The 23,912-nt window shown below is 42.0% G+C and overlaps 1 protein-coding gene across 1 annotated transcript in view; it reads right to left on the reverse strand.

Annotated features, from left to right (window-relative positions):
• EPB41L4B (erythrocyte membrane protein band 4.1 like 4B) overlaps window positions 1–23,912 on the reverse strand; it is a 169,214-nt gene that overhangs the window by 60,760 nt on the left and 84,542 nt on the right. The window contains exons 16-17 of the mRNA XM_066327134.1: window positions 12,351–12,532; window positions 6,144–6,259 (exon numbers count right to left, since the gene is read on the reverse strand). Coding sequence (XP_066183231.1) covers window positions 6,144–6,259; window positions 12,351–12,532 — 298 coding nt within the window. The remainder of the gene's footprint in view (window positions 1–6,143; window positions 6,260–12,350; window positions 12,533–23,912) is intronic.

A 23,912-nucleotide genomic window follows, 5' to 3' on the forward strand; every position in this document is an offset into this window, starting at 1 on the left:
TGTATTCTACTTTACTTTGCTGTATAATAAAGATTTTTTTTTTATTTCCAGAATCCTCACTGCTCTCAGCGTAAGGACAGCAGCTAAGTATTCATCTGTTGAGCCAAGCTGCCAGTTATTAATATTTTGTTTTAATTTATAAACTCAGAGTATTCTATTTGGAAGTGATTAGAATGCTAAACATGGTAGGATGTTAATGAAACTTCTTATTTTATCACTTTTTATGATGCAATTCAAAAGAATATTAGCTGCCCCTTTCAAGTGAAAATCCTAGAGTCAAACTTGCATTTAAAAGAGATAATAGTCTTGCTTAGAACTGCAATTTAAACTTATGCTAAAAGGTTTAGAACTTAAGAAAAAAACCCTTAGGATACCTGATAACACTTCAGTTTTCCATGTCCAATTCTGCTGAACTCAGTAATAGCAATGTGTTTACATTTTTTTCACCATTAATGCAGAATATTATTTTTCCAGAGAAGGAGAACACTGGAGAATTGCATTTGAATGAAAAACTCAACCTCAGATATATACACATATAAAATTGAAGGCATTTTTTTCTTTTTGTAACTGAGGTCTTACATTTGCTTTTTCTCCTCCCAAACATTTACTTTAAATTCAATTACGTTTGCTGATACTAGAAGTGAAGACAGATTTGTAGAGTGTTAGATAATGATGACACTGACTTTGGTTTGCAAAGCTAAGTGAATATTCAGTACACATACAGAATATAAAAATAGTTGCACGAAACACTGCAATACCACTCCTGTACATAACATTTCCAAGCTGTGCTTTAAAAGGTTCATGCTTTGTTCCACATCAGACTTTGTACAAGAGCAAGATTCATGATCTTGTGCTTCTGTGAATTTATTGATAGCCTCTTCTCAGCCATGTTTAAAACACGTATTTGACAGGAGTTAACAGAAGAATAGAATGAATATTTTCTTTAGGAATGCAGGTCTATTTTTGTCGCAAGTCATCCCTACTAGTGGGAGGTAAAATTTTAACAAAGACAACAAAAATATATAGGTTCTAAAAGCCCATTACCTAACTCAACTACATCTGCAAATGTGCATGAAAATCTACAGACTCTTTTGCCCCTTTTTCACCAGGAAATTTATTGCTTTTAACCATGTGACAGCTAACACCAATTATGAACAGATATCACAATAATAAGACCTGTACAATTATGTGTTATTCTTATTTGAGGCAAAGTTTACAAGTAGAAATTGCATCTTCCTTATTAGGAAAAAAGTACAATTGAAAAACAAACAAACAAACAAACCACTCATTAAATTGTCAGACACAGAATATTTTCCTCAGGTTAGCTATTAGTTTGTCTAATGAAAGATATAACTCCCAATAAATCTCGTTATGCTTATATTCTCAGAGAAAACCTCTAATTCTTGGTATCAAATTTATTTAATAAAATGCTATTGCTCAACATTATTAAATCCTACCTCTGTCACTGTGAGCTTCATGACAGTCTTAGCAGACCATGATTGCCACGTTTCCTGGAATATACCCTCTGATCTGTGTTTCACACAGAAGGATCTCAGGTATGTCAACAAGGTGAGTTTGTTTTGTGGGTTCTATTAAACTACAAATGATTTTTGGAACCCCAGTGGCTTTAGGCATTGCTGTTATGCAGGGAACTGTTATCACTTGGAAGCAGACAATATGTGTAACAAGGCAATCCTATAATATAGTTTTGCCCTGCTAACAATAGGCCATAAGTTTCTGAGCAGAGTTTGCAAAGATGTTGAGGCTCATCAAGCTGGTTCTCTTTGAAACTTCCTCAATCTTTCTGGAGCTTTGTTCTACTAAGTTTAGCTGTAGCAGCATAATTTTATACTGAAAACAATAAGACCAGTATTCTTTGTAGAATAAGGTATTTATGACTAACATAGACATGTAGTTTAAAGGCTGATATGAAAACAGGGACCTTGAGAAGGGAAGACACGGGACACGGAGTGATAGTGCAAAGGGCACAGTCTGGCACTGGGGATCAATGGCTATAAACAGCTTGTCAATGGCCAGTTAAAGCGCAGACCTGAACCTGGACAAAATTGGGTTTAGGGGAAATAGAGAAAGTGAAGACATAATGTATAGCGTATATATGTAAAAGCTACCACTTACAGTAAATTCGGGTATAATGCAAAGATGTAGATCAATTAAGAAAGAACAACATGTAAGGACTTATTTGAAAACATACAAAAGGACCCAAAATATATTGTAGAGTGAGTAAAAAGAAGAAAACATGAACATGGCTGGATAGAACATTGTAACAGGCTGCCCAGGGAAGTTGTTGAGTCACTATCCCCAAAGGTATTTAAAAGACTTATAGATGTGGCACTGAGGGACAAGGTTTAGTGCTGGACTTGGCACTGCTGGCTTAACAGTTGGACATGATGGTCTGAAAGGTCTTTTCCAACCTAAATGATTCCATGATTCTATGATCATTGTAATTCCCCCTCTGAACCCACGAGAATGAAATCACCAATCTTAGGACCCAGAGATGTAGGGAAAGGGTGAGCATAACACCAGGAAAAGAGATAGAAACAATTGGAAATGTATTGTTATTCATTCTTTTAATGCAATAATTACAGCTGGGCTAATAATTACTAGACTCCCAAGATTTCAGAAATGCTAACAATATATTCTTGGCCATATATTATATACACACACACACACAAAGCAATGGAGGATGGGAGAACATATTTTTTTCTAATGAAAGGCTTCCAAGAAGAAAATCAGAAGTACATTCACAGCTACAATACTTAGGATTGTCTGTCTTGCAGATTAAGGAGTCTGGTAGAACCAAAGGGCATGAAACACAAGTTTAAACAGACTTTCATCATTCAGTAGGTGGACAGACATGTACACCATACCAAACAGCTCTGGAAAAGAGGTTGGACATATCCATTCATCATTCCCATGAGACAAAGTTTGCTGTAGCAGACAATCAAATTAATTAACTGCAGAATCTAATTTACCCAATTTCTTGCTAATTCTCCTATGGGTCGATTATTAAGCCTGACAAATTCCAGCCTGAAAGCACTTTGCTTGAAAAAAATAACAATTACCAGCAGGAAGGGAGGGAGGGAGTAAAAACTAGGACTCCACAACAGATGTGGATATGGTTGTGGTTTTTTTGTGTGTGTGGTTTTTTTTTTTCCTTTTATTCCGAAATAGAGTAAATTAAACAGCTTTGTAAAAGCTTCACTGGTTTTATTTAAGCATAATATTTTGGAGGATGCAAGAGTAGGCCATAAAAAACACCAGACCAGAAATCAATGTAGTGGTGCAGGAGAGGAGTTAATACTTCATTTTTTTGCCAGAAACTAGACACAGTGAACACTGATTAAAATCTGTTTGCTGCTGGACTGAGTAGCTTCTTAACCACCATAACCAAAGGAACTTTAAAGGCACTACTTTCAGTCAAAAATTCTTGTCACATTTTGGTGTTGTTCAATCCAGTCTAACCTGCCTTGTTGCCTTTCTGCTGGGTAGTGCTCTATGGCATTTCAGCCCAGGGTTAGCCCAATATTTGCAGAATGTCCCTCCCTTTCACTGGAGAAATCATCTGCTGAGGCAACTCCAGGCTCTGCTCAGAGCTCAAAGACCTGGTTTGTTTGTTTTACCTCTGTGAGCTCTTTATACACCAGGATCTAGGTCAGACAATGGTGCTTGAAGAAACCACAAGCAAAAGGCCAAAAGAACTTCAGGATGATTTGTTGTTCACAACCCACAGACTGTAATGTGAGGGCTGGATCACTGAAACGCTTTCCAGTGGTGACTGTGCCAGTTTCAAGAGTATTTACAATTTTCAGATCGCTAAAAACAGTAATTTTAATAAATTTTGAAGGATTGGCCTCTTTTGCATTCACATGGTAGCTGCTGTTCGTGGGAATGCTGCCCAGTTCTTAAGCCCAAAGCCTCTATGACTGCCAGGGGAGGGTTTTCATTAGACAGCCCATGTCTCTAGCCTTGCCTTTTGCTGAGCTTCTGCCAGAAACAGAAGCATTTAGCAGCTCTTGGTGCTCATTACAAGACTTTTTCATCAGCTAAACTTTGACTGATGGCAGACTCATCACAGCAGACACAGGCTGCATTTACCGTGCAGCTGCATTTATTGTGAAGCTCTGACTTGTTATGATACTGGGTTGTGCTAATTAGTCCTTAAATAAATAATCCATCTGACTGTGGACAAGATTCTAGAGCTGTCAGGACAAGCCAAAGAAAACCTTTAATTATAGAAGAGTTGAGTCCTCCCTCCACAGACTTGCAGTGAATTTGAACGAGCAAGAGGAGCAGAGATCAGGCAGAAGTTGCAGGTACAATATTTGCATTACTTGCACAGTATGGTGCAATATAGGACCAAAGTGTTTTAAGCTTTCAGTTTAAGAAAGAATACAGAACATAAATCTACTAAGTTTGAAATCACAGGGGGGCCATTAAGGTCACACCTTTGAATCTTTTCTGCAACACAGGTCAGAGTGGTTTAGCCAATTGTGCGCTGTGGTCAGTGCGGAGGGACCCCTCTCACTTCTTCACTTTGGCCCTTTAAATATGCCTAAGTCAGCTCTCAGTGAGCTCAATAGTGTAGGACAGTCCTTTAAAGCACGTTTTGGACATTGCACCTGAGGAAATGTTCTTTGCTGGGGTTCAGATAAAGTATCAGTAATCACATCTGAACTGCACAAGTCCTCTCATGAGACCTGGGTGTTCACTGGATAAGTCTTGAGATGGAGAATTTTCCTTTGGCAAACTATGTCAGTGTTTAACAAATTTGCCTATAAAAGGCTGTACTTATTACCAGTTCAGAGTTTCTAGAAGATGAACTTGAGAAATGTACATAGGAATAAAAGGTGACTTCTTTCCCGTTTCACCCCAGTTTGTTGACTCTATGATTTATCTTTCCAATTCCCACCTAAGCTAGACAAAATCAGAACTCCTCATAGGTGAAAACCAAATAGATTTGGGAGAAAGTCAAAAATATTCCATCTTCCTCTGTTCATTCAGAAATCTCCAAAAATCATGACACAGGTCATTACCTAATGACTACATTAACAAGGCATAAGGACTACAGTCCATATCTGAACTACGCCACAATCCTATGACAAACACTGAACATCGTTCAAAGAAATCTTAATGACAGTAAATCCACTGCATTATGAAATAAATTCAATTAACTGTAATGTTGGAAAAAAAATCCCATATTTAGTTTTCTCATTAGAAACCTCTGGCTCACTGATTTTTAGCCTTGACTTCCATCTCCTGAAATCTCTCATCCAGAGAAGAGAAAGATTCTGCTATATAGATATATAGTCCCTTTGTGCTTGTATTTTTGGTACACATGGTCATGTCCCCTTGGATTTTAATTTCCCTAATGCTTTTTGAAGTAGTATCAATAATAATAGGCTGTTTGTAAAACCAAAGTAAAGTAATTTAGTTGAGTTCTTCCTTAAGCTGACAAAAAATACTCAAAACACCACTTTTCTTTTAACAGATTCACTGGGGGCCCAGACCCACCTCTTTTGAAGACAGTGGCCATGTTCCCATTGACTTCACAGGGTCCAGCTCAGGACCTATGTGACTGCAAACGAGAGATCCTGGTCCAGATTCAGATCAAGCAATCCCACAGTTCAGGCACCATGGATTTAGCCTCACATGGATACAAAGAGCCACAGACTTGTTGATCTCTGGCAGGAACAGCAGGACATGGCTGTTTGGCCACCCCTGCAAAAACTGTCTCATAAAACACCCACTAACATCAGATGTCAGGGGGAGTTTATGGCATAACACGGACTCCTCATGTAGAAAAACAAGATTTTTTTTATCACTTAAAGTGTTGTTATTTTTTTACAGATCTGGGCTGACTAGATGACTAACTCTTCACAACTAAACTAAAACTATATCATAACGTTGTTGCAGCAGCTTCTGAAATTTTATAAGGCAAAGCTGATTGAAATGCTAAATCTAAAAACCAAATCCCAGCCCCATAAGAAGATGGTGAGAGGTGATTAAAAAGCAAGCCAGTTGAAAATGAATGTTGATTTGAACTGGAGGTGAAAAAGCAACAGCTTTTGAATATGAAGTGACAAAGGTGGTCTGGCATATATATGCAAAAGTATATGCTATACCTTGTTCATGCTGACGTGCAGGGCTGGCCATGGTCCAACTACCTTCACATTCTCCGTTTCTATTTTCTTCAGATGAGAAGTTTCATCATAAAGAAGGGGAAGTCCTGAGCTCAGTTCTAAAAGGATGCCCAAAGGAAAGAAAGAAAAAACACCATCTGAAGGGAGGCTACAGAAGAACTGCAGAGCAAGACACTCAACTTCGTTTGAAGAGACAATGGTCGGCAAAGCATCTTCTCTGTAAGACCCTTTAAAATGTTTCATAATTATGCCTGTTGGGTCATTTTGCCATTTTCTATTTAGCAAACAATTCCTCCCCCTCCTCCTTCTCACCCATCCTTTCATTTCAGCAAAGCTTTTGCCAGCTTTAGGCTAGATATTTCTCTCCTTACCTCCCTACCGCCTCTACCTCCTCTATATTCTAAAACTTAGTTGACACCAGAGGGATTATTTATGCAGCCAAGGTGCCACTCTCAAAACATGTGATGTGTAAAGAGATCAGAGTATAGCTTTTGGCTTCTCTCAGACATCTTTATTTATATGCCAGCCTCTTTAAGACTGTTGTCAGGAATTTGCTCTGCTTTGTCAACAGAGATTTTGAGTAAGCCACTGACACAGAAAGTAAAGAAAAAAATTTACTTTTGCAGACAGCCCTGAAAGGTCTCCGTCATCATCTTGGGTATGGTGTGGCATATATATACATATTTGTAAGTACTCTGAGAAACATAAACTTTGTCATGTGATGACTTAAGAAATCTTTGTGTCCTCTTGTATTTCTTTTTGCCATGGATTCTAGATAATAACAGTTGGGAAAAATCCAGTTCTGTGGAGTCTGATTCAAAGCCTACTGAAATCAATAAAAATCTTGCACTGACTGCAGTTTGGTTTGGATCAGGTTCTTAAGCTGTCCTAAGAATATTAGATATTACTCACTCAAGATCTAACTCTACAGCTGTTTAAATATACATTAAGGGCTTTGCTGACTAGAGACAAATTGCTAAAATCAGCTTATAGGGATATAAGAAAAAAGCTGGTTCTGGCATTAGTGAAACATTATCAGACCCTGAGGTAATAATGTCCTATAAAGGGTTACAATATCAGCATTGACCTCCTCTTGGTGGTCACTCATCACGAGTTAGTGTTGCCAGAGTTCAGCATTTCTCACATCACAGTTGCTTCTGTGCATATGAGATGGTGAAACTGCCTGATACCCTGGGAATAAATTACCAAAGCCATAAAATCAGACGTGATGATGGGGAGTTTTTAAGAGACACAATCATTCTACTTTTCTCCTAAGAAAGAAAATAAAGGGGCGGAAAGTGCCTTATTTAAATTATTCAAGTTTCCTATTACTTGAAACTGATTTTTAAGCTGGGACATTATTTCGGTTGTTTAAAGGGAGAGCTCTGGAAAACAAGCAGGCCAGTTTAGGCTTTTTACTCAACCTCAAAAACAAACAAAACAAAGGGCAAAAAACTCAATTCCTCAAAAGGCATAAATTTCCTGAGTCAGCATTTTGTCTTGGTAAACCCAGGCTTTCATTCCAAGAAAGTATCTGGCAGCACCGAGGTTTTTCAAAGGACTGTTTTCAGCCTGAAATTCAGTCTGTGTTAGACCATTCTCTGCTCAGGGTTATGCAAGGTCTTCTGTAGGAAGCTGCCCAGGAATAAAGGATGCCTTTTTTTTTTTTTTTTTTTTTTAGCTGATAATCTGCAAGCTCAGCCCAGAGTTCAAGAGGCAACTCAGGTCCCCTCCTCCCAATCCTCATTTTCTGTCACAAAAATTCTGTGAGGTGCACTGCATACATGTCAGCATCTGCTCCCAGTGACAGCCCCAGCTGCTGCCAGTGAATCTGCACAAGTGCACCTGGTAATCCATGCACGACCTTGCCATGCCAATTAGGCTCAGGAAGTGGCTCACCCTCTCTTCCCTGTAAGGCCAACTGCTGTTGCCTAGAGTGGGAAAGGGGTTCTGGGATATGCTGGGGGAAGATGTGCTGCACCACAAGATGTGATCTGTGTTCATTAGCTTTGAGGTGAAGAGTAGCTTTGCAAGTACAAGAATCAGGCTGAATGCAGGAAAACAACATCTTCTACTGAGCTGCCTTCATAAACACACACATCAGATTTGTTTCACTGGATTTCACTTCCTCCAGTAATTGAAGCAGACAAATTACTTGGAATGTGAAAAATCAGGCAGGTCTGGCCCAGGTTTGTTTTCTGTTTGTTTCTGTAACAAAGTCCTGTGCTGTGTGTTTGCTGGGAAACATGAACTAGTATTTAAAGGAACCCTGGCTGGGCACATTGTTGTTTCCCTCTCTCCTGCCCATGTCCCGCTAATTGCATTGGAATTCTGGCATTTCTCAGAATAGATGTAAGTGGAAGAAAGGCAGATGCTTTCTCCCTCTCTCAGCCTGATGGTGGATACATATCAGTGGGTCACTCTGTGTTCCACTTCAGATGAAATCAAAAGCATCTCAGAGCTCAGTGATGAGTCCAGTCCTTAGCAACTGGAACAAGTCACAAAACACCTGTTGTCCCACAGAAAAGCACAAGGTAGGTTGAGTGCTGGTGTCACCTCAGTCAGCCCTATGGGGAAGTTTCTGCTAAGATAGCATATTTGCCCCATGAGACCTTTTTGCTCTTCAGGCATTTCCACTTGAGATATTTTGGTCACAAGCACCATCTTTCCTGAGAGTGTCCCCAGTTTAGTGACCACTTACTTCCTAGAAGCACTTTCCCAGCATGGGCCTTTCCACACACCCTGGAGCCAGACATCAGTCCTCCATGTCCTCACATTCCTGAGGCAGACTGCAGATAGTGTTTCTCTCTGCCTGATTTTTTTTTCTTGTCCCACACACTGTGCCATGTCCCCGATAAAAGGCCAATGGCCAGCACGCTCCTAACCATTTCAGTACATGCGATGTGAACCTTTCCCACAGGCTCTCTACAAGAGTTCTGCCAGCTGAAACAGCCTGAGCAGCATTTTAATGAAACCATTAAAAACAAACCAGCCCTCGTCCCCTGAGCACCAACCTTGAAAAAGCACTTAGACCTGTCACCCCAAGCTGCAAATGAGTAAGTCTGATTCTGTTTTAAGGGAAGTGCTCCTACCCAGGCTGCCACTGCTCTCTCAGCATAAACATGCCAGATATAACCATGGACTGGCGTCTCAAGGGAAATCAGCTTTGCACCTCCAGCTGGATGCACAGGTGCCACAGAGGAACAGCAATGGGTTGCAGTGGGGCAGCATTAAGACACCCAGCACACAGCATGCACAGCTGCCTAAACAGCTTAGCTGGAACCTGCACCACAGCCTCCCCTTGAAGGCATCCTATCCCCTTCCACTCCCTTAGAGAAACTGGGAATTGGCATTCAGTGCTACTGGCATTGGGCAGGAACCAGCACTGATTCTCTTCTCCTGCATCAAATAGTTATTGTTGACCAGTCTTCAGCAGACATAGTGAAAAGAAAGGTAAATCTGTCTCCAGCAATAGGTGCCATACATGCCTTGGTTTCTCAAGTCCCCTTCAGAGCATGGCAGCTGCCAGACAGACCATGGAGCTGCTCCCCACCTCAGGGAACAGTTTTGGGGGAGAGGGCTCACTCTCCCTGTGTCTGGGGGAGGACATGGATCCTCCTGGGCCCCAGTTTCCTCCCACAGGTAACACTCACTGTGCATGAAGAGAACTGCTCCTGATATTCGCCCTTGTGCTCTTACAGGCTTTTTCTAAGGTTATTTCTGCAATAAGGAGCATCAGGAAAGCTGTGTGACCTGAGAGGAGACCGAGTGCTGGAATAAACACCCTGTGCTGTGTGGTTTTTGCTGTTTCTTTAATTACCTCCTGTCCTGCAGGTGGCCCATGGCAGGGTTGGGGGGAGCTGGGGCTGGAGCCGGGGCACCGGGAATCTGACACGGAGTTGTGGGCTGGATGTGGGGAGCCCCGGGAAGGGGGTTGGGGGAAGCAGGGCCAGCAGTGCCCTCTGGGTCAGGACACTCGGCAGCAGCATAGCTGGCTCTGAATGAATTTCCTGGCATGCTTCAGCTCTAATTTGGGAAAGGAAAATATGGGCTGGCACACCCCCCAGAAAGGTCACGGCCTCCCACTGTGCCAGGCTGGCAGCCCGGAGAGGTTTTCCAGCGCAGCCTTGGCACCACGGCCCCACACCTGCACCCGGCCCGGCCCCAGGGTGGCAGCGGCGCCGACAGGCCCATGGAGCCGGGGCAGGCCATGGAGCTGGGGCAGGCCCATGGAGCCAGGGCAGGCCCATGGAGCCAGGACAGGCCCATGGAGCCGGGGCAGGCCATGGAGCCGGGGCAGGCCATGGAGCCGGGGCAGGCCATGGAGCCGGGGCAGGCCATGGAGCCGGGGCAGGCCCATGGAGCTGGGGCAGGCCATGGCGGCCGGGGCAGGCCCATGGAGCCAGGGCAGGCCCATGGAGCCAGGGCAGGCCCATGAGGCCAGGGCAGGCCATGGAGCCGGGGGAGGCCCATGGAGCCGGGGCAGGCCCATGGAGCTGGGGCAGGCCATGGAGCCAGGGCAGGCCCATGGAGCCAGGGCAGGCCCATGAGGCCAGGGCAGGCCATGGAGCCAGGGGAGGCCCATGGAGCCGGGGCAGGCCCATGGAGCCGGGGCAGGCCATGGAGCCAGGGCAGGCCCATGGAGCCAGGGCAGGCCATGGAGCCGGGGCAGGCCATGGAGCCAGGGCAGGCCCATGGAGCAGGGGCAGGCCATGGAGCCAGGGCAGGCCATGGCGCCCGGCCTGCGCTCCCCTCTGCACGGCCCGCGGCTGCAGGGACAAGGTGTGAGCCCCTGTCCGTGGCGCAGGAGCGTCCATCCAGCAGCCTGCTCTGAGCCTGTATCGCTGTGCCAGGCAGGGGTGGCCGTGCTCCATGTCAGCCCCGTGTGCTCCCCAGCATGGAGGCACACTGGAGTCCAGAGGAGAACAACACATCTTCTGAAGGTTCCACCTATGGGAGTCAGCTTCATTAAAAGCCCCAGCAAGTGAGTCATATTGTTGCATAGGATTTCTTCCTTAAATGTCTACGGCGCCTTCCATTTTACTTCTTGAGCTTCTCTCCTAAAAACTATCACGCTCTCATGGGGAAAGAAAATTAAAGAAAATGTTTCTGATCTTCTGAAACAAAGTCTGATTAAAGTTCTAGTCCAGATAGATGCCTGTGCAATACCGCTGAGGTGGGACAGCTTACAGTCAGGGTCACCTAGTACAGTCCAAGAGCCTGGTTCCAGGAATTTGAAAATTGTCAGATAACCTGACCAGGGTGAAAGATTCCATAATGGATAGCTATCTCACGGTCATTTACAGTTATGAAGGCAAAAACTGTGCAAGGGAAGAACTCATCGTTTCCTAGAGACAAGGAATATAATAGATCATGTCTTGTTTTGCCCATCATCTGACATTCTCACACAGCTTCAGCATCTGACACACTGCAGCGTGCAGAGATTGTAAATCTGGAGAGCAAGAAGTAGGACTGCTAAATTACAGTGATGTTTCTCTTCCACTTCCTGTGTAAACCTACAAATATTTGACCAAGCCCCGTACCCTTAAAAATGCCTGTACACGTTCAGCAGCAGAGACTTCCACCCAAACTCCCCAAGACTGCGTCAGGAATGGATAGGCTTATCTCCTCATTGCTTTCTATGAGCCAATAATTTCTCCACTGAGGAAGCAAGAATATCCCAGTCTTGGTAGCTAAAGCTTTTAATTGTTCCAAGTACCTAAACTAAGACCAAGATGCTGTATGTCCAGTGCTCCAAAATTTCTGCTGCCTGTGCCCAGACATGAAAATAAGATCCAAACAATGAGGGCTGAGAGCCAGCTGGACAGATCAGTAAAAGACAATAGCAGATGAGGGTAGGTTTTTGAAACCATACAAACAAATAGTAACAACAAAAAAGGAGGCTGTGCCAAGTGGTTAGAGTCTATATCTGTGACTAATGGGGTATTTGTTCAGCTATGGAACAGCCATATAACACCTAATCCCACAACCCTGTAGCAAACCAAGGAAATTGCAAATCTTGTCTCATTTGCATGCACATGCTACAAAGCTAGCAAACAATAACAGGAAGCACATTCTTCAAGGAGGAAAACCAAAATCCACACTGTTTTCCTTTCCTTTGCCTCCTTGCCCGAGACAAACCTGAAAGCAGCACAGTCACTGAAATAACAACCACTGCAGTGGACTTACTGGTTGGGTTTGGAACTGCAGAAACAATGTCCTTGCTTTCTGGAGCAAGGGCACCATAATTGGCGTGGTGGTGGTGATGCCGATGGTGGTGGTGGTGCCTTGCAGCCATTTTTGTGGTGTATGGAGTTCCACCATTCTCCTCGATGTTGAACGGATGCAGATCGCTGTTGTTCAACGGATAGCTACAAAATAAATTCAGTTCAAATTAGAGCAGTAAACAGTAGCACCAATTGTACTTTTGGAGAGACAGGGTGAAAACTTTCTTGGGAAAAAATGCACAGATTTTTTGTAAATAAAAATTTTAATGAGGTATATGCCAAATCATTACAGTTTTCTATCTCTGCGAGATTTATCTGATAAGGAAAAAGAATGCCTCTGCTTGTTGGTATGACTTTAAGATCAGAACTACTTTTGATTTTATACACTACACAATCTCTGCTAGAATCTTTCCTGGGATCAGAAAGTCACCCAGCAAAAAACAATAACTCCTATAAAGTGAAATTGTCCAAAGAGCAGACCAAGGAACAGTCTCAGATTAACACTACATTCCTGAGAATGTTCAGGTCTCTAAATTTATGGCGCAAAACAGCTATTAAAAAAAAATAAATCTGACTTAGGGAAAAAAATTGAGAAATGAAACATTTTACACTTAACAACATACAAAATAGCACTTGGTTAAAAAGGAATTGTACCTGTGCTGGTATAACTGGTTTAACACAGTTTGGGTTTTTGGTGGGGGTGTTTAGTTAGGAGATTAACTATCGTCAGTCTACAATAGCTAGCAAACAGGGACACATTGACATTTTAACTCATCATCTCTTGGAGGTGACAAATGACACTGCTGCTTTTCATCATTAGCTTTAACTGATGCTGTTTAAGTTTATTGTCTGAAACTACAATGACTTTCTAGTGATATTTTTCTCTCCATTCCAGCAACCAAAGAAGACTGAGGTAATTCTAGATAGATATTGCAAATTACTTGAATGAGTGTTCCTCAGAGGAGTGGTTAAATTTTTGTAAGGTTTTAACTTATTCTATAGTAGTGCATTAGACAGTAGTTGCAGTAAATCAATTCATTTCAACAAAAGATGAATCCCCTGCCTATCTGAAATATGCTAAAGAAATTATATCTTCAGCTGCATGGGTTTTCAGTTTACTTGTATTAATAACAGCAGCCAAAAACCTGACAACATGAAATGAAGGCAAACTGAACAATTAAAGGAACGATGAATAAATTATACCTAAGATACTTGCTACATATGTTCTCTGCAGATTACTTAGTGATTCAAAGCAAAGTTAACCAGTCATCTGCAAATAAACACATCTGTATCACTTCCAAATTTATACTGAAACACGCAACTTGCTACATCATTAATAACCACTGTCTTCTTGGTAACAACTTCACACATGAGGTTTCTGACTGGGTTCTAATTGAATCATGCTTTTATGCTGGTTACTTTTTGAAAGCAGAAGGCGGGGAGGGGAATGACATACATATTAATCTTGGCAGGTTCCTAGCATGAGGCAACCACTGCCAATAAAGGCCCTTCTGATGCCTTTTTTTTCTTTAACAAATTATACAAATAGGTGTCTGATCCACAGGGGACAGCTTTTGTGAGCTCAGATAATCCAGGTCTGGTCTGTCTTTTCAAACTGCACTATATCTTCACTGCTATAATCAAATCAGCAAGTGTCTATGGGGGAGAAATGGTACAGCCTAATGAAATTGCACACTAATTGTAGCAGCTCTCCCGTACTTTCCCTTCAAGGGCTTTGGATTAGTGTGACATTTTTTGACTGAGAGGATAGGTGGTTTTGGTCACATGGTTAAAACTCTGCTGGGAAATAAGTTTGGGGCTGGAGCCTCATACTTTTTTTCCCCCATCTGATTCAATTTTTTTTTTTTTTTCAAGACACAAAAACCTGTGTTTTGGGAGTTTCATTTCACCCACTGGCAGGCTGGTTTAGCACATTTTCAGATGGTCTTTTCAAAATTAATCACACCAAATCCTTACACTGACTCCTCATACTGCTATGGGCCCAAGGTATCTTCCATGCTGAAATAAAAAGGAGCTGAGCAACTGAACAAGCCAACTGAATTGACCTCTGGCATGAGGGCAAATGTGCACCAAATTCTCCAGATGTATTTCTTGACTGTCCAGGGAGGAGAGTAACATATAAAATGTAAAATGCAGGGAGACCTTTACATCAAAGAAGTAAAGAGCTATCCCAGCAAAGCTGACGCTCAGCTATGCACTGAAATCCTTGAAGACTCAGGTCACAGAGCTCCAGATGGGGTGTCACTACCCAGGCAGAACACTCCGATGTGAAATCCCATGTTCAAACTGCTAGCCCATGCAAAAGCTGCACTCTTCCAGGGCTGACAGCAACTGACAGATGTCAAGGCAAACTCATCTTAGGGTCAGCCAACTCTTGCACTTCTGTGCATATGAGGTCGGACATGTGCACAGATACCCTCACTACCAAGGAGTTACTAAACAATTGGAAACAACAGGCCTTGCAGCAGCCCTAGAGCCTGCAAACTAGAAAAGTTGACAGTACCCAAAGAAAAATATCATAAATAATACAAATCCCTTTTCTGTGTACTCTCTCATATATATTTTAGGGGCATATTAGGTATCTTACTGTAGCTTCTACAAGGTGCTATCATTATTATTATTATATTGCATGTTTTTCATTTTTCTGTTTTTCCACTGTCTTAAATATAGACTTGACACTTTTCCACTCAATGCATCCTTTTGTCGCTGACTTTGCTTTCTATTGCTTGCTTCTATCTGGTTTACCTGAATCGAAAACATGCTCATGTATCATTCCCAATCTATGGATGTAAATAAATCACTGCTTTCAGTAAACCAACTTTTTGACCATATTCTAAAGTATTCATACTTCTGACCTCCAGGAATTCACACTTGTTCCCCAGACACCAAGTAATGCTCTCAGACTATGTGCATTATGTGGACAGGCAGTAGTTTTCATCCTTTCCCATGCACCAGCCCTCTGGCCATCTTATTATGCCAATGTCACACCTTCGATTTACTTTTTAAACATCAATTTGCTGTCCTGCAGGTTTCCTCTTTATCCGCTGTTATTTACCTCTGTGGCTTTCTCAACAAGCTCCAGCTGTTTCCCATACAGACAGCTCCTGTCCTTCAAGGAAAATGTGGCAGGGCCCTACAGGCAAGTGTGAAAAGAGAGCAAACATTGCTTTCTTCTTTGTCCCTCATTCAGGAAAAAGCACTCCTGAGGATTCAGTTTCTGGAGGCTGAACCTTCAAAAAAGCCACTCAGTGTTCACAAGAAGGTTAGTACTGCCTTTACCCTCAAATTCACATTAGTTACTTCCTTCTGACCAAAAAGGCAGCACATTGAGGAACAAGGCAAATAACATCTATCTACTAATTTCCTTTTCTATGTTACAATTTTAATTTACATTACTAGTCCTCTGTCTCAGTTTTACCCTCCTCTAAAATGTTTACTCTAAAAGCTATTTTCAGTTGACATTCTTAGATGTCATGTGCTCCAGTCACCTACTGCTTTACCAAACTATGCAGTATACAATTTACACACACAGCAACAGTGTTAAGAGGACACAGGAAAATGAGGAGAAGAAAAGTTTTTGAAAGTCTTCAAAACCAAAGTACGTGGGCCTGTGTTACCTTAACTGAACCTCCAGCATCTTCACTAGCAGAGACTCCATGACCCTCCTGTGCAATCAATTTCGGTGTCTCAGCACGTTTACACTTATTTCTTTGTTTATTCTGTCTCTTTTACTGCAATTTAAGCCACTATTTTATCTCCCATCCATCACAGACACAGTGAGAAGCTTATTTCTTGCTACAGTAGCCTGTGTTTTTGAAAATGGCCCTTTACATGTCCACTTAGGATCTGAAGAGCTCTGAATTCCTCAGTTGCACCTTGCAGGTCGCACATTCTCAACAGCTCTGTGACATCTTGCCATCCCTGTCCACCCAGCTTCCCCTTGCTCTGCTTCCAGCACATGGTGCTAAGAACTGGACACCCCATTCCAGGTGAGGCCTTGCAAACACGTTCCAAAGAGGAAGGGTTGCTTCCCGTGTCCTACTGGATCTACTCCTATTTATACACTAGAACATGACATTTTTCTATATAGTCTGGGATTGCTGATTCATGTTTAACTGGTGATCCTCAAGAACATCAGATCCTTTCCTAAACTGGCCAGGTTTCCAGGCCCACAACCTCAGCTGTGACACATTACTCCTACCTTACAGTATAAAAATTCCGCCTGAGCTATGTCCTAATCTTTCTGATGTACTAAGATCAATACCTGATCAGGACTTTTCTCTCATCCATGACAGGCCCAGTATGCAAGGACTCCCATTTTCTGGGAGTAATCTGTGAGTGATAAGGGTTCTTTTTAAAAACATAACTGCCTTTCCATGCCATCTTCTTAGTTGCTTTCCTCAGCCTCCTACAGAAAATAACCCTGTAGCCCTGCAGAAACATCTTCCACCTGCATCCCAGAGCAGGCTGACTCCTGCACCCTGCCCATGTCCCTCTTTCCTCACTCTTCCTCTAGGCATTTTCCACCTGTCTGAAGTTACACTCGGAGAGCAAATGGTGGGGCTTTCCTCTCTCCTTGCCATGGAGAGGCTGTTGGGGCAATGGCAGAAAGCAGGCTCAAATTATCGTGCCTTGTGTATTCTCTAAGAGCTTAGACCTTCCCTACTACAGCTGAGCAGTGGTTTAAAAAAAATCCCAGGCTTCTAGGTCTGGTTGTGATAAGTAACCTTTGACAATTACCACACCCATCTCTATTTGCTTTGAACATTCCTCCTGCACCAAACCACTGCAATTTTCCAGTATTTAAAAAAATCTCAAACTTTCCCCAAACATCTTTAGGACCGCTCTCAAACCTCCCCCATCTTTAGCTCAGAACAAGCCTGCTGGCGATTTGCACAGGTTTTGGCAGCAAAACTTCACACTGCTGGCATTGTACTGAATGTGCTGGGCGATGTATCACCCACCGTCGTATCATTACAATACCTTCTCCAACATCAAAACGGGCTTTAGATGTGCCCCCAAATGGCAGCCAGGGGAAGTGTTGCAGTGCCTGTTAATATTTATGTGTATTAATGCGTATGTAATGAAAGCAGCCATTGCATTTGAAACGTCAGTGTGGCAGCCTACGGTAGGAGACTTAACAGCTATGCTAAGCCAAACATTCATTTTTGGGTCTAGTATCTCCCTTTATTGGGAGGAAGGAGAGTAGACTCTGGGTTAATTCCCTGCTCATGATTCAAAAAAGTTAAAAAACCCCAAAACCAACAAATAAAGCAAAATGAACTTTTATCTAAATTTCCTTTAATGATATTTAGAATCTCACATATCACTTGGTTCACTAAAGCATGGCAAGTGGCACAGAGAGAGAGAGAGAAGGAATTTTGTATTCTCTGAAAATGTCCCCATGGAGAGGAAAGAAGAGGAACTGAGAGGATAGGAAGAAGGCAATACATATGAGTATCACTTGATGGCCAGGGCTATTCGACTGAAGCAAAAGACTTGACCCAGCATTACATGAGAAGGGAACACAGACCACAGCAGGATGACTGCAACAATGAGAGGGTAAACTTACATTTTACAGCCAAGGACTGGGACATATAAGAACAATGAGTATTCCTAAGTAAAGGAAAACTGGGATCACTAAAACCAAACCCATGTTTGTTTGTTTTTGTCCTGCCCCACGTAACCAAGATCTCTTTGCTGGCCAGAACTGGCTTCCTGAGCTGTGTGAAGTGTAACTAAAGCTAGCAGTGCGGTTTACACTTCCATGCTCTGCTCTGACACCTGGACATCAGAGCTGGCCCATTTGCTTCCTTCAGGGAAGGCATGGAAAATTATGTTCCTTCCCTTCCCCGCTGCCAGGGATGATCCACAGTCTCCATCAACTCCTAGGGAGACCTTAGAAAGCAGAGCAAGGCAGCCAGCGGCCTTCTCCCAGACAACCTTGAAATTAAAGAGAAAATTGTAATAGGGAAAATATATTAATAAATGGTGATGGAAGCCTGCTGTAGGATACAAGATGCTGAACTAAGTTTTGAAGCAAGACTAATCTGGAATTCTCGACAAGAAGGATAAAGCCTGCAGCAAAGCATGTTCTAATAAAATACCAAGGAACAAATCTTGACTTGATAAAGACACTGTCCTCATAGATTTTACCTCATCTGCATAAAGATCATTAAAAAAATACTGTCTTGCAAAACTGTCATGCAAAATATGCCCACTGGGGAACTAAGCTTGCTCTTCTTCATTTACAAATGCTTTTAATTAACACTAACAATAGCTAATGATATTTAATCACCTGTCAAAAAAAATTCATTGTCCCAGATGTCCTTGTAGATGAGAAAACTCTGAAAAGCAGACATAAAATTTTCTAAGACCAACAAAATCCTTCCTCAAGTCTACTACCTTCCCCTTTCAGACAGAGGCAATGTATTCTTGTCTTTAGGAAATAAAAAAACTTGGGGTGTCTAATCCAAGCAAACTAGCTCAGATTAAAACAGGAGCAAAGCCAAGCAAGGAACTGTGGCCTCTGAAGTAGCCTGCAGCTGATCTCAGATTGCTAGCCATGGTGCAGCTTTTTCCACCACTTAACTCAATTAAATAACTCAGGTCCTGTGAGCTAAGTACATCCCTGTCCCATCTCTACTGCGCTCAGTATCACATTGCTGCCAAAAGATGCAGAGAGAAGCAGGCACAGGCCTGAGGCTTAGCTAAGAGGAGAACACAAGAAATCACAGGATGCAACAGAAGTTGCTGGACATAAAAGATGAAGGCAGAAACAGCCAAAAATGTTATAGAGCATGCCCAGAAGGATTGCTGGAATTCACAGGTACTTATGCTAGGGATACATGAGCAATGGCCAAACGCCACAGATCTTTGAAGGGAGAGTATCAGAGTCTCTTGGGTAAGAACAACTTCACAAGGCCAGCACTGTCTAGGAAACAGTATCAGTAACTCTGTGTAAGGTCCAAAGTACTGTGGTAGCCTTGAGATATTTGAGTACAGACTTAGCAAAACCAGGAGCAATGCAAGGAAAAAGCAGAGATAACCGTGAGGAGATGAGAAAGGAAAGAGGTGAATTCATGTGCAGGATGAATTTCATTTAGGATGCACAAGAGAAAGGTGAGAAAAGTGACCAGCTCCATGCAAGCAAGCTGCTGGTCAGTCAGCTTGGCTGGTCCAGCTCGGATCACCAGTCCAGGGCATCTTCTCAACTGTAGTTCTATTTTCTGTGGAGGTGTATGCATCGAGGACGGAGCTCTCTGTGCTGCCCCACATTTGTGACTGCTATTTGTATATGCAGGTGCTGCTCAAGGTGCTGCCCTTCACCTCTTCTGCTCCTCAGCAAGGCTGGCTGAGTGGGTGCTTGCTGAGCATTTACATCTCTGGAATGAATGCTCAGCCTCTCATCCCAGGCTGTGAAGCCAGGAACTACTGCAGCCTTGCATCTAGCAGATTAGAAAAGTGTAATCCCTTTAGCATTAAAGCCAATCCACTGGATTTGGCTTCCCTTAACAATATGCTCCCATCTTACAAAATCTCCTTTCTGTCTCCATCCTTACTAAGCAGAAATTCCTTGGGAAAAAACTTGTTTTAAAAGAAATTAACCAAAGTGTGTAATTTTTATGTTTCTAAATGATTTTGAATTCTGCTAATGCTTTACAAAAAATATGTTGTCTTGTGAATTTTCCATAATTTGCCATAACTTTAAAGTCCAGCGTGAACACAACCTACTCAATTGCCACACAAGTTACTTCTTTTTAGGTTATAGATTTTTTCTCTTTTTAAAAGACAGTATTAACAGGTAAAATTACAAAATCAATCACTCAGCACAGCAAGGCCTCTCTTAATTACATACTTGCAACCTCTGCCCTAACTCTGGGCAGGTTCTCACTTCAGTACTTCGGCAACTCATCTAACTTACAGAAGGAAACTGTTCATTTTATCTTTAAAGCCATTTTCACAGTTGTTTTTTAAGTCAGAAATTGAGAATGAGACCCATTAAATGCAACCATCGAAACTGAAAATGAGTAATAACAAACAAAGGCCTCCTGGGTTCAAAATTTTGATACAGAAGCAGCATCCAATTTTACATTCATGTTCCTTAAATTTTGCTTCAAATTAGCCTTGCTACTGATTCAGAGAACCCTAGGTCCTGAAGACATAGATGCTGAAATCACAAAGGTCCCTTGCCACTTTCATTCTTCTTCCCCATTCTCAGACTTTCCAGCAGAATCCGCTGCTTTCCATTTTCTAGTTCCTTTCTTTTGCACATCACACTGTAAACGTCCTCTTCTCTTAAACCCCCTACTTGAGCTTTTTGTTTACCTGACCCATTTTTTTCCTGAGCTCTTCCTTCCTGTTTGACTCCTATATTCCTACTGATGAGAAAGACTGGTCTCGGAGGCACCATGATGCTGCTCTGCTGCTTGCCAGCAAGGCCTTAATATTCAGGGCCTTGGACCCTGGAGATGAAAAGGAACAGCCCCTCTGTCATCTGTTTAGGTACTGAGATCATTACTATGCAATTACACAATTCAGAGAGCACTGGAGATTCATTAATGATTTGTATTTCTACTTTTCTAAGGAAGACAAAATTGCAGGAATTGGTAATGGCAGGTAAGCTACTTTGATTATAACTCCACCACAGTGTGCTATGGGTTTAGCGAGGAAAAAGTAACTTATAAATAATTAGCTTCTTATCCAGAGTTTAATTGCATTAGATCAGTACTTCCTACTTCTAATTAGGTGTGGCTAATTCTTTCATTTTCATTGTGGCTCAGAAAGCAGAAGATGTTTTTCATTGCCTCAATTAAAAATAAAAAAGAAATAGTGGGGTTTTTTTAATCCATCAACATGAGACATTGGTAAGCCAGGAACTAGAGGTTTTCCAAACTGTTCCTCTATGAAACATCTGTTCTTGTGTAATCCAAAACATCATCTTTCGTACGATGAGCTGCAGATTTTGCTGTTTGATAAAGGTCATACTATTAATGCTATGAAAGGAAAAGGAAGAGGAAAGGAAAGAGGAAAATAAAGATGAAAATGGAAAAGAAAAAAAGCCCAAGCACATTACAAAGATAGTACATTCATAGTGGAAATATTATTGTGGTGGCAATTTGAAAACAGAACCCTAGGGGCACTTCCACTGGTTCCCATAGCCACAGCTGAACATTTATCTTAATTTTAAATTGGCAGATTCCTCAGTTCTGAGAGGGCATGATGATTAAGGGAGTCATCATGAATGCTTCTTCTGCTAGTGAGAAACTAGATTTCTTCTGAAGAGATACAGGCAACAGATCATAGAAGATAAGGTGCCACCAAACTCAAAGGAGTATCCCACAGTCATTAGAAAGCAGTTACACAAAAAAATGCAAACCAGTGAAGTAACATTGGGGTAGGGTGGTGGAACTTCTTATCTCCACCAATCTGTGTGCCAAGTCTGCCAAGATTCTAACTGAAGGGGAAAATATCATCTTTAAAAAAAGCTAGAAAGAAGATAAAGTGTTGGGGTTTTTTTTTAATCTCTTCTTCCTGTTCAAAACTGAAAGTATATTACATGCATAAATTTAAAGCAATATGCAAGTTATTACAGACCTCCTTGTACTTTCTGTAGCAAGATACTCATATCTGCAGTGAACAGCACACAGGGAGGCCTGACCCATGAACTTTACAATAAAATTCAGATTAACACACATGAAATCAGCTCTGTGAAACTAAGTTGTTTTGCTTTAAAGTACAGTCATGAAAGAGTCGTTAGTGCTTGAGAACAGCATTTACTCTGCAGCTTTATTACTGGAAATGATTCGTATCAATGGAAGAACTCCAACTGAATTATCTGTTGGGAGTTTTTTTGTTGTTTTTCTTTGTTTGTTGTGGTTTCCTTTGGTGATCCAGTGGCAACAAGGGCAACAGCACATATACTGAGGAAGGGAAACTCTTTGGCCAGTCACTTCAAGGTACAACAGCAGGCACAAAACAAGGAAAGCTGAACAATGTCTTCATGATTGCCACACACTGCTTTGCCATGTACTGCAGGAAATAGACAGAAAAGTGTGGCCCACCTCTCTATATGTTTATTCTGATCTGATTTGACTAGGATCTTTTTTTCCAAAAGCTACATCCTTCTATTTTCCTGCTGAGGAAGACAGGCTGATTTTCCCGCAGGCTCTTTGACACTAAAACTTGGGAGCAGCATAAGAACACTGTGATTTTTTTCCAAGAATTTGCAGTTTGACTGGAATGTAGGAAAAACCTTCTATTTATTCTGAAACAGTTCAAAATCTCCATCCTCACATTGTAGCAAAAGTTTGGTTAGGGTGCAGAGTGTTAGTTTAAGCTGGACTTCAAGGTTGCATGGCTAGCACACAAAATTTTGGTCTTAACAGAAGAAGCCAGGGTCCTGGTGGATCAGTGCCCCTTCAAAGAACAACAAGAGAGTCTGAGATCAATTAAAAAATACATTTCCTAATTTATGTCCATTAATGCTGGTCTGTAGCAGCTCTGGCACCAGCAGTCTCTTTAGCTGCCATTAGCAATGCTGCAAGGACAGCATTACTGCTAGAAGTCTGTTTTCCTTGGTTCTCTGTTGTAGAGTAATAGACCACTCATTGTCAACAGTCATTCCAGAGATCTGCAGTGTCAGGTTAGATGGATGTGCATCAAAACTTCTCTCCTTTGAGGTAGGTCGAAGAAGCCTGCCTGCTTGATACACAAACTGAAAATATTCCTCCCCTGCAAAGAGATGATTGCAGTGCTGAATCGTCTTCTCTCTCAAAGAGCCTCATCTCACCAACTTTGATGCCTGAGAAGCAGGTGATATACTCAGTTTCATTTTCTCCTGCCATCTTTGATGTTCCCAAGCACTTTAAGTTGCATTTTAAAAATTACTTGCAAACTCCAACACTCTTTCTATTACAGAAGAGACATCTTCTGCAGCCCTCATCCAGAGGAATAGAAAATCACATTTTACTAGGCCATAATATATGCTTTGTTGCCATCCACAATGTGAAAAAACATCCTCCTCTTGGTCAGTTTGTACCTGGGTTCAATGATAACATGGTCCAGAAAGACTTAATTCTTTCCTTTAAGTATGCAAACCCCTGACTGCCAGCTTTAGAAATGCATTATAAAACCTGATCCCTTTGTTCACTTTGCCTGTGACTCACATCAACTAGAGAAAAAATAGCTGAAAATGAAAGTTTGAAGAAAAGCCCACACTAAAACAATATATTCAAAGTGACAACACTTTCAGTATTGTATTTCAGGTATCATATTTCAGTGTTCAATATTAGTCATTAGTTTGCATGCCAGGTCCTGGCTGGGGCTGAAAAGCGATGTATTTCAGACATGGTGTCACAGTGTCACCAGCTTTTCAATTCCCCCAGCAGTTCCTGGGGGACAGGACATGGGATTACAGTCATTACAAGGCAAAGGTAATCCCCCTGCAAATCCAAATACGCAGTGTAGAGCCAGGCCTGAGCCTTCTAGGGAAGACCTGATT

The sequence above is a fragment of the Sylvia atricapilla genome, chromosome 1, assembly GCF_009819655.1.
Source record: "Sylvia atricapilla isolate bSylAtr1 chromosome 1, bSylAtr1.pri, whole genome shotgun sequence".
Taxonomy (NCBI): domain Eukaryota; kingdom Metazoa; phylum Chordata; class Aves; order Passeriformes; family Sylviidae; genus Sylvia; species Sylvia atricapilla.